Below are 18492 nucleotides of genomic sequence, written 5' to 3'. Positions count from 1 at the left end.
TGTGCAATTTAATCTGGGAAAGTTTTTCTGATCCAGCTTCTAAGTCATCCTTTGAATGGCCTTCCTACATCTTTACATTATGAACAGTTGCAGAGGTTAGCATTCCTGCTTCTGTTCATATCTAGGTTTCAAATTGCAACCTGGAGACTGGTTGCCTTGACCGAATTTTTCATGAGTTTCCTCAGTCTCTCCAGACAAATGCCAGAATACACCTTAAATTAGGCCACAATCTCTTATGTCTGTATACTTTCCATTACATTAATCATTTATCATCCTATCATCTGACACTACATAAATACACGTACCTCTAAATCCTTTGATTTGTACTAAAGAGAAAGCATGGTGATGGAAATACATTATTATTCATTATGTTAAGTCAAGTTAACCACTTTAAACTGTAGTAGTTGTTAATTTTATCTCCCTAATAATATTTAGTAAGGGTACAATATACGAAACTCCTCAATGTGCAATTTTTTCCATCCTCCTAATATTTCCACTTTCTTTAGTTGAAATATTATCCTTTATACCCTATTTTCAAACACCTCTAGGTTCTCCCCCTAATGGTGACAGAATACAAACACCCTCTATATCAAGAGACATTCACACCTACCTACATAAAACAGGTCAAATTATGATCTTTGTACAGTTTAATATTTATGTTCTAAATAAGGGATAGTAGCATAAAAGATTCTGAACTGAATGACAGCATTCTGAAGTACTTCAAGAATGTAAATTCTATTTGTTACTGCACTAATGATGCAGACAATGATATTTACCGACAAGTCCACATAATGTTACAACTCAGAAGACAAACACTGACATCTCTGCCCTTGTAAGAACTTCAAATATTATTTACTGGATTAAGCTCAAAATTTATTGAAAATTCATTCATGCATTCTTAAGTTATCATGTGGCTGAAACTGTAGTTCGCAAGGCCCGACAAATTATAACATGACCCCTCTGACTGAAAGACATGGCTGATGTGTATAGGCCCATATATTCTTCACTTTGGCTAAATTTAAATAACACTTACAAACCAAGATAATGGATAATGCCAAATAATTAAAACTTATTGTAATATACCTCAATTAAACACATTCAGAAATAAACTTGTCACATGTATTAGCTCCACCTGCAATGACAGAGGAATGTTTCAATACTGGCAGTTTTATATGTGGAATTGTAGCTTCAATGGCACAATACTGGTATAATAAATTATTCACGGGCTACCAGCCATGTCAGGTGACACGGCTGGTAGCCCGTGAAGAATTTATTATACTTAATCTCCGTGAAAGCTTTAAATCATACAGAAGACTGGTATATTTAACTGCCACTTAAGAAAATAATTAAACAAGCACAAAATTATAAAGCAACTTGCTTAGGCCATATGCATTTTTGTCTTAGGTATCAGTTAACTGTCATTAATTATACCTGTCATAACAACCACACAGCAATAACAAATGTAATTATATTTTGCGTATTTCTATCATAGCCCGTAAACTTGGTCAGTGGTATGATATGCTGCTTTGAAGCATATTTGTTCCAATCCATCTCTCAAGCACAAGATAAGAGAACCGATATTGTCCATTTGCATGTATAAAGACCATTAAATCATAAACTTATGCACGGACGTGAAGTCGACCATCTCTAAACGAAAAACAATAGTTCGACGCAATGAAGTGGAGTCGTTTCTGTATAGATAAGAAACATGAATCAAAATACACTGGACTTAATATCTCAAAATTCTATGCGTGCAGGCGCGTCAGTGACACAGTAACATTAATAGGACACTAAAAATATTTTAATTAGTTACCTTAAGTGCAGATGCGTGAAGGAGACATAACCTCTAGTGCAACCGACTAAACTTATAATACCAATCACTGCACTTAATAAACGTTAAAATATTTTGGAATATATGTGTTGCGAAATGTTAGTAACCCACAAACACATAATGGGAGCTGTAATTGATCGTCAAAAAAAATAGTGAACATACACGACATTTATACAGATAATACCAACGAACGTAACTAACATTCAAAAACAGTTGAGTATGCACAATTTGAGGTTCCCACGACTGGTATTAACTGTGATCACGGAGAAAAACACAGTAGATACCAACCTAACACACAGTTTTAGGTAGTTCTGACAGAGGTCAGATGGGCTATGAGAGAACGAAGGGTTGTAAGACACCTGGAATATTTGAAATCTGTAACTGGGCAGAAGCATGTGAAGATCCTTATCACATAAAACTGGAGACGGAGAATGACTAAATATAAACCAGTTAAAATTTTTGACAGAACTAACAATAGGTCATGTCTTAAAAGAGCACAAAAATAAATTAAGATTTCAATAATCCTACTGGGAGCAATGTCAACACTAATGAAATGACTGATTATAGTTTCAGTGTTTATGAAGATCTACTATGTTTCAAACACCTGAAGACGACCAATTTGGGTCAAAACATGTAAACATTACAACTATAATAACAATTTGTTGTGTAGGCAGACTGTCAACCCAATGGACTTTACATATACCATGTTATTGTTACTGGTTTGCAGAGCTCAAATATCAATTCTTATTATCTCTAAAACCCTTCTGAATATTATAAGTTGCTGGAATTTATTAAAGGTGCTGGGTTACGGATGTGATAGCTATTGGGAATGCACAAGATCATGACTGGTCATTGTGCTCTGATGGTTTGATGTACCTGATTCTAAAAATCTTTGAGGACACAGCAACACTAGCATCACTTAATATGGGGTCTTAAAATGATGCATCAAAACAGATCTTAAGTATACAAGCAACTTTTGTTGAGGCATTTCATTTATATAAAATGAAATGGCTGCATGAAATCTGTTTAGCTTTAATTTTGATGGTGATAATTAATGATCTATTTGAGCTAGGCATTTCTCTAAAACAAAAAGGTTGTGAGAAATGCCAACAGATATTGGATGTACTGAAAAATTATAAGAATAATGCAAGCAAAGTCTGTGCTGCAGTTCTCATCTGCAGAGTGAAAACTGGTATCCACATTAAAACACATACAGTTATATTTCAAAAATACATTTTATTGTTTAAACCTTTGAAATTGGTTCATTCTGATTTTTTTAACCCTTCTGTAGCCATACACTTAGCCACATATAAGATGCTGTCACAATTTATCCTTATTCTTATAACTGTGAGCAGTTTATTTTCAGAAATAATGAAGGATATTATCAGAGTACTCTATGATTAATTTACAAAAATGTGACAAACAACCAGGATTTTGTGAAAGGCACCACAATTGACAACATGCAAAGTTGTAAGGGCAGTACATGAACATGTTAAATTAAATGAATTATAGTTACAGCAGTTACCAAAATGAGGGCTAGAAAGAAAGAACATCCCCAGTAGCCGACATCTTTGACAATGTCTTATACTAATGTTTGCAACATGAACAAATATTCAAATTCTTTATACAAAAAAAGATCCACTTTTTAAACCCAAATTTTGGAAGCACTCTCATTCTTTTGACATCTCTATATTTGCAATAAGCACACTTCAACAAATACTATTTGCAATTTAGAAGACACTATCACAAACTTACAGTCATAGCAGCAACACTTTTAAAGCTGTTACATCACTGATAATCATTTGTACTTGCTACTATTAAAATTAATATGAAACAATCATAGCTAAAGCTGTATTTTGTTGCTTACTGTTGACTTTTTGCTTTTTACAGTCAACAGTCCTGGAGATGCATTTTTACTTTTGCATGCTGCTTTGCCTTTCGCCCTGAAACAAGAAAAACACTGTACCTTCACACTTACAGACTCTTGAGTTATACAAAAACTGTCTTGTAAAGTCCCCTTTATTAACACATTCCTAAATTCTGATATTAATATTGCTTGTACCTGAAGAAAACTATGTAAAGAACAATATGCAGTGAAGTGAACCTGTTATTCCAATAGATCGCTGTTCCTTTGGGTCTCATATGTATATATTAAACTAAATGATCACAGAGAAATAAGGATTCCAAAACAGAGATGGGATGCCACTTAACTGTACTGGTTCTTACAATGAATTAAATTAATCTAGTGCATACCCACCCATGTTACAGGGTGGCTGAAAATAAATGCTAGGATTTCAAACATGAATAACTTAACTTACCCACTGCTCTAGGTATAGAAATGAAATCAACTACATTTCTGTCCAAACCTCTCAAAGTTTTGTTCTGTTATAGTAAAATAAGTTCAATGTGTGTGCTGCTTGTTGCTTCACACATGTCCACATGCCAATCCAGATCTTGCCAGACTTGCATCAGTGTTTCTGGAGCAACACTGTGGACTGCATTGCTGATTCTTTTAGCTCTATACTGGTTGGTGTTGATCAGGTGACATCCTTAACACTCCCTCCCTCCAATAAAAAGGGATTAGATCAGGAGATCTAGGTTGTCAAGAAACTGGTTCTAGTGTTTCAATTCACCTTCCCAGAAAATGTCTATCTGGGCCATGGGAGTGACTAATGAGGAACAAAACTTTGATAGGTGGGGAAAACAATATAATTGGTATTGTTGCTGCATTCTGATGAACCATAGACCCACGCTTAGTTTTCAAGCATTTATTAGTTCAACTTTCTTACTAGCATCTAATAGAACTTGTGTTTTCCTTTATAGTATAAATGTTTATGCTCGATAAATTACCTCCATCAGCATCAACAAATGTTTACCTATGCTACAGATATTGTTCATGTCTACTTAATTTAATGAAGGAGAATGTTGCACAATAAAGACAGTATTCTGTGATAAAATTAGCCAATCTTCATTACTTAATGTACTACATATCACCTTTTATACTTACCCATTTCCATGCTTGAACTTTTTTGACCAGTTTCCACGATAAGCAGTGTAGCGTTTCCTTTTTGTTTGCTGGTTGTCATTATTGAAATATGTTGATTCACCAACATCTGTTGACAACCATTTTGTCTCTTCTAGAGCTTCTTTCTTCTTGGCTTCTGCTTCTATGAGGAATGCTAAGGAATAACAGGCCCAAAGTAAGTCTGAACTGTGAATTACATTTAACAGAGCACAGTTAGTGACTATTATGAGTTTTAAACTGGATCAAATATAATGTATGAACAAATTTTACCATTAAACATACAGTTCAGTCTGCACATATCTTAACCCATTTTTATAAACACAGCTGCAGGACTGAGTGACCTTAGTTGCAAAATGTCCTCAGCTGCATAAATTCAGTCCATACCATTCTACCCTAAGATTCATTTCAATATTATCCTTCCATCTACATCTAGGTTTTCCAAAGCACCTGTGTAAGTCTGAGGACTTGTAAATAATTCTGCAATGTACTGGTTTTTATGGTGAGATGGTGGCATTCCTCCAAACCCCCAAGCTGAAGGAACTTTCCTTGCTGGCTATTCATGACTACTTATTCAATATATTTGCAGCTGCCTCCTGCATCTGCAAACCATCCACTCCATCAACAACCTGAAGATGTCATGTTGTGGTGACAAAGGAACCCACCTAACACGGCTCCCTCAGTAACTGTTTCTAAATTACATACTGTATAATAAAGAACACAACTACATTCAAATATCATTATCATTTTATTAATTTTTCATATCCCTTCTGTCAACAAGAACCTTAGCCTTGATAACAGAGAATCACACTAGCCTGCATCAAAGCTGAAAAAATTCTTTCTTTTCAGTTTGTTAAAGCATCCCACTGGTCTTTTGTGCCTACTCATGCCATTTCCACAATATTTTATGAATATTAATACCACGTAATTTTATCAGATCCAGCTACACAATTGATTACAATAAATATAGTTCAACTGCACTGAGATTAGCAAGGTACATGTGACCACAGATTGCAGAGCTGCAAATTAAAATCCTGTTGGACCCAATCCAGATAAAATACTTTCATATCAAATCTAAAACTTCTTGACGATGGTGAAGAGTCAATTGAATAAAATTTTTCTTGGATATTATCCATCGTCTAGTAAATATAAAACGTAAAACGACGTTTCGGAGATGGGACTCTATCTCCGTCTTCAGGTTCCTACTCAGTTGGGCCCACTGAGTAGGAACCTGAAGACGGAGATAGAGTCCCATCTCCGAAACGTCGTTTTACGTTTTATATTTACTAGACGATGGATAATATCCAAGAAAAATTTTATTCAAAATACTTTCAGATTAATAGACTGTTGGATACAATACCTAGGATTAAAAGAAAGTCATCATACAGTCAACAATTCAATACAATGGAAACTCATTATGTAACTTTAAATCTACTGGTCACTGTAACATTTCCAATTCCTACATTTAGCACTACAATAGAAGTGATTTACAATTACATCTTCAATATGAAAAACGCATATGGTATATTGGTAGGTAAATCTTAGAACAGCAGTCACTTGGAAGATGAAGACAGTGACGTGAAGATAACATTAAATATATCTTATGAACAACAACTGGATTCAACCAGTTCAGAATAGGATTATGTGATGTGTTTGTATATTAGTCATGCTAAAACTATGAGTTAAAATACTGGAACTGTTGGTTTGTGCAGTTGGCCAATCAAGTAGGAAGCACTGTAGTAAGAAACATCATCTCACCTTTCTTAGCAGCAGCATGTTGTTGACAGATCTTCAGCAACCCTTCACCATATTTTTCAAAGTTTGCTTTGGTGACATGTGAGATCTGCAACATTTCATCTGCTGTTTCTGGTAGTTTCTGAGACATTGCACGAAGTGCCTAGATAACAAGAGGGTTCACTAATATATTTGTATATAATTTCTACCAGCTCAGTATTATGTGGATGAAGGAGTAGACACCATTAAAAGTAGTCCTCATGGGAGTTGAGACAAACATCCCATTGATGCACCAGCTGATTGATCCCATCCATAAAGAACTCCCTGGGCTGCTGCTGGAACCACTGCAGTCTTGACATCTTCATAGGACTACAAACTATGGCCTTTTAGCACTTTCCTGAGGGGACTGAACACATGGAAATAACACAATGACAGGTCATGACCACACGGAGGATGGTCCAACACCTTCCATCATGTGGGGTACAGCGTGTCTTGGACAGTGCAGGGCACATGGGACAGACACTGTCATGCAACAAAATGACATTCCTCAACAGTATGCCGGGATGCTTCCTCATGATCGTGGTATGATGGTCTTGAAGGGTTCTAAAACAGCACTGTGTACTGATGGCAATGTTAGGGTTCTTCAATGTCAGCATCAGATACTAAAATGAGGTCCTGTTTGAATGGATTCCACACTTGTAATGCTGACATTTAATCAAGTCATGCTGTTCACATTTGCTTTACTGTGCCTAATCTGATGCACACATCATGGCCAACTACTGATGTGTCATGCACACAGGCATGTGAACCCCTGTGACTAGTAACATACACTAGTGATGTATACAAATGGGTTTCTTTAGAACAACCCTCACATGTTTAACTTTGAATGAAGTTTTATAAAAATCCATAAACTTATTAATTAATAAATTAAGGGGGATGACACAGACTTGATCATACCATAACCCTGCCTTACAAAATAAATAAAGCAGGCTAAAAAGGCAAACATAAAGACTACCTAGGAAGAAAGTAAGATGGGATATAATGAATAAAGATTAAACTTTTTACCTGAACATTCATAATGGAAGCACTGCTGACTCCCAAAGAGTATGCTATACAACGGCATACATCTATAAGCTCATGGTAGCACCTCTCCTGTAATGCCTGCAGCTCTGAATTGGCAGGACTGTCTGTGGTTGAAATGGAGCTCCTAGTACTGTTTATATCCTGCTTTTTTGATGTGGAGCCTCTCATTGGAAACATTATCTGCAACAAATTAAAGCAGCACCTTAAAACTGTTCATGATGAAAAATTGGCACCTTCATTCAGGAGAATTCACAATTCTAAACAAACTGAAGTTACAAAACAGTACAATTATTAGCATTTGTAGGATTGGAGGTTTTCATGGCGGTGAGTCTGAAGATTGCTGTCTTCTGGGTCGTTGTGCCATGTAGTCTGGTGTATGTCCACCAACGTTTCAGAGGTCCATGCTGACTTCATCATCAGGGGAATGAACCATGCAAGCGGTAAGTGCTAGAGTTATAGGGACTAGAGAGTAAAAGAAGTAGCCTAATTCTAACCAGTGGGGACTGGTGTCAGAATCAGATGTGGGGGTGGGAACCAATAGAAGTGTGTGGGCGTGTCGTAGTGTGTGTGTGTGAGACATGGAGAGAAGGAAAGAAAGAGAGAGAGAGGTCTGAGAAACAGTCCTTTTGAGGGCCTAAGGAGTCCATGAGGTGGGACAGAGGACATACGGGAGTTGGGCAGTCAAGATGCGGGGGGAAGCAGGAGAGTGGAAGGGAGCACTGGCTGGGGCCAGATATGCCCTGAAAAGAGCAGAGTAGGGATTAGTGGCCCGAGTCGAACAAGCAATGCTCTCTGGGATGCTTCTGGAGCCCTTGGAGAGAGTAAATGAGGGGTTTCCATGACCGGATCAGGTGAAATCCATCCTCCCTGCTGAAGTTGTTAAAATGCAATTCAATTTTGATGCCTCCCCGATCATCCAATCCATGTATCCAGATTTTGTTGACAGGATAGAGGTGTCCTGGAGTTGGATTTGGTAGCCCAGGTTGAAGCAATGCTCAGCCTCGGCAGATTATTCAGGTTGCTCCAGCCAGATGTGGTGCTGGTTCTCCTTGACCCTAGTTTCGACAGAACGGCCTGTCTGTCAAATGTACACTTTGCCGCACTCAAAGGGAATGCTGTTTATTTTCCTCTTTTTTCATTCTCATATCCCAAAATTAGAAGAAGGAAAAGGGAGAGAAAATGGAGGGAAGTGGATAGTTTAATGGAGTAATGAGAAGAACTCTTAAATGGAGGCAGTATGTTCCTCTGAAATGTTGGACTCTACCTATAAAAACACATGGCAACATAAATCACAAAATCAACATTAGTATAAGTTGTCTCTTCCATTAGCTTAAATACAAATTTCACTGCATTTAATATGCACATTTTAGGAGTTGATAATATGATTGGTTGTCATTAATCCTGACAGTTTATATTTTTCTTTTATAATATATGTTTTCATTCCTGATATACCAAATGGTTTCCTGCATCTTGTTTTCACACAAAAATGTAAAAAGGCATTATTTGGATAAATATAATATTTTCCTCACATCTCCATCCAGCTCAATAATACCACACCTTGTATCTTCCAGAAATCAAGTCTTCGCCTTTTGACCCAACTTTGATATAGGCACATGTAATATCTTCCCTGGTAACCACCAGATCTTCCATCAGAAATTCTTCAATTGTTAACTTGCGTAGCAACCTTTCTACATCACTTCGCACCCATGTTTTACCCCGTCCATATAGTGAAAGCTTGTTGTGTCCTAAGAATGGAAAATCAAAATACACTAAAGGACCTTGAACAGAACACTAAAATAAATGACAACTGTTAATATACAGAGTAGTGGGCAAGAAAAATCAATAAAATTCACTAGATGACCAACCGTTTCATGCAGTACAACTAAAATTAATGTCAGTAACACAACTGAAATTAAAATATTATGCTCATTATAGTTTTGGTTCAGAGAAACAATGAAATGCATTGTCTACCAATGGTTCTGCATGTATATCTCAACACAAAACATAGAAACAACTTACATTAATTTGAGGCATCATTACATCACAGACAAGTATTAAAAGCATATTCCACCAGCATGATTACACCACTAATTTTAACATGCATCATTTTGTCGTGTATTATACATCATAAGCTCATAAGCTGCAACAGCCTAAGCAGTTAAGACACAAACACCACACTACCAGTATCATTACTGCTACTACCAATGTTAACACTCTTACTGCTACTGCTATGACAATTATACTCTCAATTTTCATAAAAACTACTTTAATAATATCTGCATACTTTACAAAGACCTATCACACAAAATTTCAAATCAAACACTTATTTCTGCTTCACAAGCCTGTATGACTGCCATGCTGATATTGTGGGTGACATGGAGTTGAAATGAATGATAACAATTGGAAGGTCTACACTGGCAGAATGTTCAGAAACACCAAACTACTAGTGTCCACAATACTGATGTCTGTAGTTTAAATATGAGACTGACCCACAAAAATACAGGTAATAGGTTATGCAGCTCTCTAAAAGAAATCTGAAAAATGAACTCTGTTCCTTTGGAACACTGAAACAGAAGTAATGAATTTTAGAAAATAATACAAAAATTTTCAAACTGGAGAGCAAAACTGCCATTATCGTACATACCAATTCAAGGATTAAGCAGGCACAAGTCAACTTCCAGTTGACTGACAGTGCAATAAACACAAATGCATACAAATTGAATTTTAAATGTAGTCGGTTAATCTAAAGGCAAGTATCTTACCACAGTCTTTAATTTTCTTAATATCACTGCCTTTAAATATATCAACCATATGCAGAAGAGTGAAGTTATTACTCCACGATCCAATTTTCCCACAGATCTGTTTCACACACTTCACAATTTCTTGACAGTCAGTTGTTACATCCACAATGTGATACAGCGCCTAGGACATGTAAGACATTATATTGGGCGTACATTACAATACTGTAAAAACAAGTGTTTGTTCTTAACATTTTATACTTCTATTTTTAACAGATTAAACCAGAGCAGAAACATATATTCCAATTTGGAATGCACATTGAGACTCCATTTGAAATCCAGTCTTTCTCAGCAGGCAGCCAGCATTTCTGGCATACCAACTCAGGGAGTTGACAGTATCAGCCAACCTGGGAAAGCTGAGAAGACAGCCAGGGGCAGGGGCTCACCAGTTGTGAGAAATCTATCTTTATTATTTACAGATGTAATTTTTCTGGGAGCCAGTAGCTCTGGCAAATCACAACAGGGAGCTGGCAGTTCCAGAAAACCTGTGGATGAAGGTGATCTACATAGTCTGGAAGTGTCAGGAGGGAACTTAAAATCCAGGAAGAGTCAAAGTAGTACTGGGGTCTTGTGGCAACTGGTGTACATGGAATGACCCAAGTCCGGGGAGACTATTAGGCCCAAGTCTGAGGTTAGTACCCTAATTAAAGAGGTTAATCCTCTCTAAGGAACTGTAGACTATGGGACCAGAGACCTATAAGGCCTTAATAATGGCCACCAATAAAACAGCTCTTTAACACAGAGATTCCATATAAAAGTCAATTCCTTTCAGCAGATAGTCATATTCTGGCATATTACCTTGGGGAGCTGATAACAGCCAACCCAGGGAAGATAGTATGTATCAGAAATGACCTCACATATCCTACACGACCATGAGGCCCTGGCTGAATTAAGATTTTGTCATCTGGGTTGGCATCTCATGAAACCAGGTGGCTATCATGAGATCCCACTACATAAGATACTGTACTTTGCTGTAGGTACAGGGCTAACAACACATTAAAAGAACAAGAATGCATTAAAGATCAATGTAATGGTCATAGTGCAAGACCCTTGCACTATGACCATTACATTGGTGACCACCCCATTTTCATTTATTTATTCATTGGATATTATGATTTCCTTAGAAGCAAACTATTCACAACTCAGTGCTGAGTTATGTATAAGGTTTCTTTGCATACCTGTTGCAGACAGTTGTCACATGTAGTGGCTCGAGTAGCAATACACAATTTGCGGTCAAAGTTCTCCCCAAAGTAATTGAGCTGCTGGGCTCGACGGCAGTCAGTCTTGTTCTCACAAAAAGCAACCATGCGCCAAAGATTCTCATTGTGAGTCTTTTTTGCTGCATGATTGTCTCTGTCACCTAAAGATAAATTGATAAAGCAAACTGATGCTAAGGAAAAATTATTGTAATACTATTTAGAGTTTGAAAATTTAAAGGTGAATTTATTTTGATAAGAACAATTTACTCAAGAGAAGCTCACTTTCTATCATCCTGCGAATACGTATCACGTCACTGTATGCATAGTACAGGATACATTCAGCTGGATCTCCATCCCTTCCTGCCCGTCCTGATTCCTGGTAATAGCCTTCTATTGACTTTGGAAGGGAGTAATGGATCACATAACGGACATCTGGTTTATCAATACCCATACCAAATGCTATTGTAGCACATACCACCTTTGAGAAAAAATATTAAAAGAACATTATATACCACCTACATTGTGTAATTTATTACAGAGTTTTCAATAATTTGAACCAAGAAGAAATACAAGGAGCATGAAAGTAAACCCTAATGTAGTATAAATGCAACAGAACAAGTACAACCTATAATGAGAGCTTCAATATAGTGAACAAAATCAGTACTATAAATTTCTTAATGTTACACACATGGCATATAAAATGTGAGCTTTCTCTGGCACCTACATAATGAGGGACTGATTCCTAACTAGCTGCCACTTTTATTCTATAACTTTTTCACAAAATGTATTCAAAGTTTTGCTTCATAAATCCCTTATAGCCTACAATCCATAAACACTCTTAACCCATCCTCTGTGCCTGAATAGTTCAGATGGAGGTATGCATACCAGAATTTAAATGTAATTACCTCACCCCCTCCAAATTTTAAACAACAAGAAGCACTCTGCTATGATGCAGAAACCAATTTTTATTTTCTCTCACCCAGCTACACCCTTTCTCTCATATGACACGTTGGCAACTGGACCTACCACTCCTCAACACTACACCAACAACTTACAAACAATGCAACAGAAGTGATATTTTTGCTTCTTCCAAAGTAGTCTGGCAGAATGGCAACATAACAACAGCAAACAATAACTGCTGAAATTTCAGATTATGTCAATGTCACATCACAAAATGAGGAAACATAACTCTCATCTCAAAATGCAATGCAATGTTCAAATGAACCACCCCACGACATACATACTGCTTGGTTCAAATTCTTCCATGTTGTGGTCTCTCACTCAGACGGAGAAACATAGATTGCAGGTGTTTGAGAATAGGGTGTTGAGGAGGATATTTGGGCCTAGGAGAGAAGATGATGGGGCATGGAGAAAACTGCATAATGATGAGCTTAAAAATCTGTACTTCTCCCCCAGTATTGTCAGGGTGATTAAGTCGAGAAGAATGAGATGGGCGGGACATGTAGCGCACATGGATGGGACAAGAGGTGTGCACCGGGTATTGATTGGGAAGCCTGAGGGGAAGAGACACCTAGACATAGATGGGAGGATAATGTCAGGCGGGATCTATGGGAGATAGTAGTTGAAGGGGACTGGATTTTGTTGGCCCAGGACAGGGTCTGGTGGAGGGCTTCGGTTAATTCGGTGATGAACCTTCGGGTTCGGTAAGCCATCTAGTTAGTTATGTCTGTCAAATAATTTAATGGGCAGAATGTGAGTGTAAAACAAATACTGGGTAGGTCTTCTGCTTGTAATGAAATAATTCTAATAGTCAATTGCAAGTACAAGAGGTTGTCATCTAAATATGAGAAACACTAATACACAATAAATACTGCCTTTATAGCATTATTAATGTCATAGTGTGATACAAATAATCTGAAGTTAGGAGACAGACTTGAAGATTACATATTTCAACTGTCAGATATTATAAATATCTGTAACAAGCATTTTGTCAGACTTCCTCTCATTATATTTAGATTGTAGTATACTGTACAAAATTACATCACCATATTATATTTTTCTTATCAGTCATGTAACAGTATGATAATTTACCTTTGAAACTAACCTTGATTTTGTCAGAGATCCATTCCCCTTGAACCCTACTTCTCTGTGGATCAGTGAGACCTGCATGATAAGCTAAAGCCTTTATACCAGCACTGGATAAATCAGAAGCCACAGTGTCACATTCTTTCCGTGACAAGCAATACACAATACCTGACTGACGAGGAAATTTGGCTTTGATCAGTGTTACAATATCTTTTGTGACACTCTTGCCTTTCTTAGGCAAAACTGAATATTTCAAATTTGGACGATTGAAACTTGAGAGGAACCTGAAAGAAAAATATATTTGAGAACACTTTCACAATTATTTTAGGAGAAACTATTCCCAGTATGTTCACCATTTAAGTTAGCATACGGCTGCCATGTAAGATTTAATGACAGAAACAGAACTATATACAAGGAAAAATTACATAACCAAAATATTCATACCCACAGGACTCCATACATCCACTCTCCATAGGTTAAACTGAAGGAAACTGGTAGTGAATAAATCCTTGCTCTTGGTCTAAATAGAGTAGCAAGTGGATTTTGTTAAATGGCTAATAAATTAAGTAGTATTTCTGGAGCTATGTACATAAAATAAGCAAAATTGTAATAAAAGCCCTACAGCTTTTACAAAAGTAGAATCAGGACAAAAATATTTATATATAGATCAAAATGATTCAGTAAGACTGTTTGCCTTAATTAGAGAGTTGAGTATTCTGACCAAAGTTTTCTACAAGAACTTTCATTAGTTTCTAAAGTAAATGATTGGAGTTGAACTTTAAATATACCTCATTATACCTTAAACAAAATCCAAACATGACACACCATGAAGGGTAGTTTCAGTTGTTTTGTTCATACCTTTAAGATAATGTACCAGTCTGTTTATGCCTATTCATTTTAGAACCCAAAATTCACAAATACAACACTGAATCTAACAGATGACCTGAAAGGGCTAAGATCTGCAAGTTACATCCTGTCACTGAATGATAATTACTTTTCAATTCTGAGTTTATTTTTATCTTCATATTACAGAAGTAGCAGACCCAGGCAGTCATGGGTTGCTTTCAATCAAGTGACAATGGTAGCAGGTACTTCTTACAAAAAAAATGTCTCCACAGAATATAATACAGCTGTAACTTACCATTTAGGGCTCTTCATTCTTAACTGGTTAAGAATGTCAACGCGAACCCGAGGTGTAGCAGTTGCTGTTAAAGCAATTGTTTTAACAGTAGGAAATCGTTGCCTCAACAAGTTCAATTTCTTGTAATCTGGCCTGGTCAACATAAATGGTTTCACAAAGAGTATTACTACACATAAAGAAAATAATTTACAATTGCTAGGTATGTCTTTGAAGCAGTTAATATGCTAGTTATTATGAATAATAACGGGTGATTATACACAATCACATGCAAAATTGGTAAAAATGACAAATCTGCACAAACTTGATGTTGCTTATCAAGTGTATTATTTTTAATATTATACAAGACGTGTTGGTATATGTAACAAATAATTAACAAGTGATATTGCACAATAAAACAAACTGTTCATTTTCTACAACTAAAATATAGTTTTAATAACATTACAAAGAATTAGATAAAAATATTGACAGACAACAAAAGAACATTATAATTATTATAAAACAACACTTCCAAGTTGAACTTACTACAGCAACAAAAACTTTGACAAAACCAATACAGGACAAAACACTCGTGCTAGATAAAATCTGACTAAACAGAACACACAAACCACTGCATCAGCTACAAATGTGACCTTGACAGTATTACACAAAGAATGATGACATTTCAGGATGATACTGTTTATTTATTACACATATCAGCAGCTGCTCCGCATTACATACAATAATTGGCAGAAGTGAGAAATGTAAAAAAATCCTTTATATTTCTAGGAATTTAAAAGGTTATAAGGTTTAACCAACTAACATCATGCAGCAATGTCCTTGTTGAGAAGCGAAGAGCCACCCCGCTAATCAAAAAGTTTCCCAACTTTTATGGGACCTGAAGATTTACCATTCTTCTCAGCCAGATGAATCCAGTCCACATCATCATATCCATATTTCTTTGATTCATTTCAGTATCATCCTCCAATCTATGCCAAGGTCTCCCAAATGGTCTGTATTCTATTCTGAATAAAATTTTGTATGCAGTTCTCACTTCTCAAATGCTGTGTCTATTGAATCCTCATTTATATCATACTAATATATAATGTAGAATAGAAATTATACAGCTTCTCATATTTTCTCAAGCAAATGGTTTGTTCCTTCCTCTGACATCCAAATATTACTTCTCCACAAACATAAATTTCAAGTTATTACTTCTTGGTCATTATCTCCAAGCCATTATGCAACAAAAATACTCAACATATTGTGTAACATTAAGACTACTAGAAACTATAACATGTCAGAAACATCTTCCAGTCCTAGAAATACAGTGAAACCTCTATCCATCGTTCCCGGAACTATCGTTTTCCCGGATGCATCGTCCGTTTTGTTCGGCCCCGAATACATCCCATATAAAATAATGTTACATTTTCCCGCTTCTATCGTTCCTCGAACTATCGTTTTATCGCATCGATCGTTCAAAAATCTTAGTCCCGGCCCACAATTTTCCCGCAATGATCGTTTCTGAGAATTTAAAATGCTGGGTTTTGAGATAAATTATTACCGAAAGACGCACAATGTTTTTGGAATACGCAGTAGCGGTAACCTGTTATATCGCCCAACCAGCACATTCTTTTGGAATGAGGGGTCAGCAGTGCAGGGGTGATAGTTGGAGTGAATGGCGGTGCCCATTGTCAGAAATTTTACGATTTTAATTTGGGTGCACTCATATTTCGTTCCAGCGATGCCAGATGGCATGTGCAGTGTGAATTTCTTCACAAATGCTTTTATTATAAGTACAAAGGAAAGGCTGGCGGCACTTTTCATTCTTCTGGTTCATCTCGTTTCCAGCGGTTCAGGGTCTTCTACAGCTACGTTTCGTTGAGTTCGGCAGTAATAGTATTTCCATTCTTCCTGTTATTGTCCGCAAAGGGGGTTGGAGTGGTGATGAAGAAGAAGACGACGAATGCAAGCCCGAAGCTTTGCCGGGTTTTGCCGAAGCGCACGCTGCATTGGCGAAAGTGAAGTCGTTCTTTTATGCGCTTAATATTAGTGAACGTGACGAGGAAAACATTTTGAACGTGGAAAGTGCTCTGTTTGGTCTAAAACGTAAAGTTTCGACAAACCAGTTGTCCATTAAAGACTTTTTTGGTAAAAAGAAGTAACTTTGAAAGAGAAACATTGTTTTTTTTAAATTTTTAATGCTTTCCCGCATCTATCGTTTTCCCGCATTCATCGTTTTTATTTCCCACCCCCGCCGAAAACGATGCATCGAGGGTTCACTGTAATCATTGTACAAGGTTTATTAGGAATATGTAACAAAACTTTCTATTTTATTGTACAGAGGCAACAGGCTTGCCACCTGCTACTCTGGGGCACTAAAAAAATAAGACTAACATGACAAGTTGTCTTGAGCAACTGTCTGGAATGGGCCAAGTCCTTAGAGATGATGATGAACTTTCTATACCATACCTGAAATCATGCCCCCACTGAGAGACACAATGGGCTTCATCAATCACAAAGCGGGAAAGTTTCTGCCTATCATACAGACTACTGAGAGTATCCATCAACTTGGTGCTGGCACTCAGCTTTTCAGGGGTCACATAAAGGAGCTTCAGGCCTGAAAAATTAATTACAGCAAAAATCTCATTAATTTGATATTAAGTACCTAAAAATCCTTTATAAATGAAATTGAAACCCCATCTGAGAAAACAGACCTTCCATACCTTGTAATAAGAATAATTCAAATTTGGTTAAGTACAATTAACAATACTGTCAAATCATAAGGTGATTGTGTGATGTTTAGTAGGACTTGAGGTTTCCATGGTGATGGGTCTGAAGATGGCTGTCTTCAGCGTTGTTGCACCACATAGTCTGGTAGAAGTTTATCAGTGTTTCAGAGGCCCTTGCTGCCTACATCATCATCAGGGTCAGAATGGTGATGAAGATGGAGGCAGCAAGGACCTCTGAAACGCTGGCAAACTTCTACCAGACTACATGGTGCAACAACCCAAGAAGACAGCCATCTTGTGTGATGTTTGTTTGCCCGGTACACTTTAAATCATGCCAAGAGTGTCTGAGCATCAGTAGCAGATGTATTTCAACACTACTTACATAAGTAATGCTTTCACTTCATAAATTAAAAAAAATAGTCTTACATGGGAAAACTATTTATGTGGCAACATCTTACATGAGTTTTACTGAATGTTTGAAATGTTACTGTAAAATGGTTTTATAACAAAAATGTTAAAACATAAAAAGATATACAACCATACCTGGTTCTCGTTTGCTTAGCTCTGTATACATTGCATGTTCCTGATGAGCTGTAGTTTCACCTGACATATGAGCAGCTGGAATCTTAAATAAAGCACAAAATATTACATAAAAAACAAATAAAATGTTACATTTACACAAAATCAATCTTCAAAACCCTAATATCCCACAATTCTCACATCTACTTAATTTTTTAATGATATCTGAACCTGACACATCTCCCTAAAATTGTAGTGTTCAAGTGAGTGCAAAACAAGTATTCGCTGGTTGGAAATTTAACAGTGGCCAGACATATGGACTGTGACCAACACCATTAATGTAACTAATCTTATAAAAAAAGGAATGGGAAATAAAAATAACACTGCATAACACATTCTAAAATCAACCTA

At 36.7% G+C, this 18492-nt stretch overlaps 1 protein-coding gene across 1 annotated transcript in view; it reads right to left on the bottom strand.

Annotated features, from left to right (window-relative positions):
• Window positions 1-3047: 3047 nt before the first annotated feature.
• Window positions 3048-18492, bottom strand: part of Blm (Bloom syndrome helicase) — a 29300-nt gene continuing 13855 nt past the window's right edge. Inside the window, exons 10-21 of the mRNA XM_022077403.2 lie at window positions 18106-18187; window positions 17303-17450; window positions 14855-14986; window positions 13733-13997; window positions 11950-12145; window positions 11647-11828; window positions 10433-10592; window positions 9228-9415; window positions 7653-7850; window positions 6612-6750; window positions 4839-5010; window positions 3048-3774 (exon numbers count right to left, since the gene is read on the bottom strand). Coding sequence (XP_021933095.2) covers window positions 3675-3774; window positions 4839-5010; window positions 6612-6750; window positions 7653-7850; window positions 9228-9415; window positions 10433-10592; window positions 11647-11828; window positions 11950-12145; window positions 13733-13997; window positions 14855-14986; window positions 17303-17450; window positions 18106-18187 — 1962 coding nt within the window. The 3' untranslated portion in view covers window positions 3048-3674. The remainder of the gene's footprint in view (window positions 3775-4838; window positions 5011-6611; window positions 6751-7652; window positions 7851-9227; window positions 9416-10432; window positions 10593-11646; window positions 11829-11949; window positions 12146-13732; window positions 13998-14854; window positions 14987-17302; window positions 17451-18105; window positions 18188-18492) is intronic.

The sequence above is a fragment of the Zootermopsis nevadensis genome, unplaced genomic scaffold (genome assembly GCF_977971745.1).
Source record: "Zootermopsis nevadensis isolate Lab colony 2312 unplaced genomic scaffold, Znev_1.0 Znev_ptg000061l, whole genome shotgun sequence".
Lineage (NCBI taxonomy): Eukaryota > Metazoa > Arthropoda > Insecta > Blattodea > Termopsidae > Zootermopsis > Zootermopsis nevadensis.
Note: the sequence above shows the minus strand (reverse complement) of the source record. Positions and strands in the feature narration are given on the sequence as shown.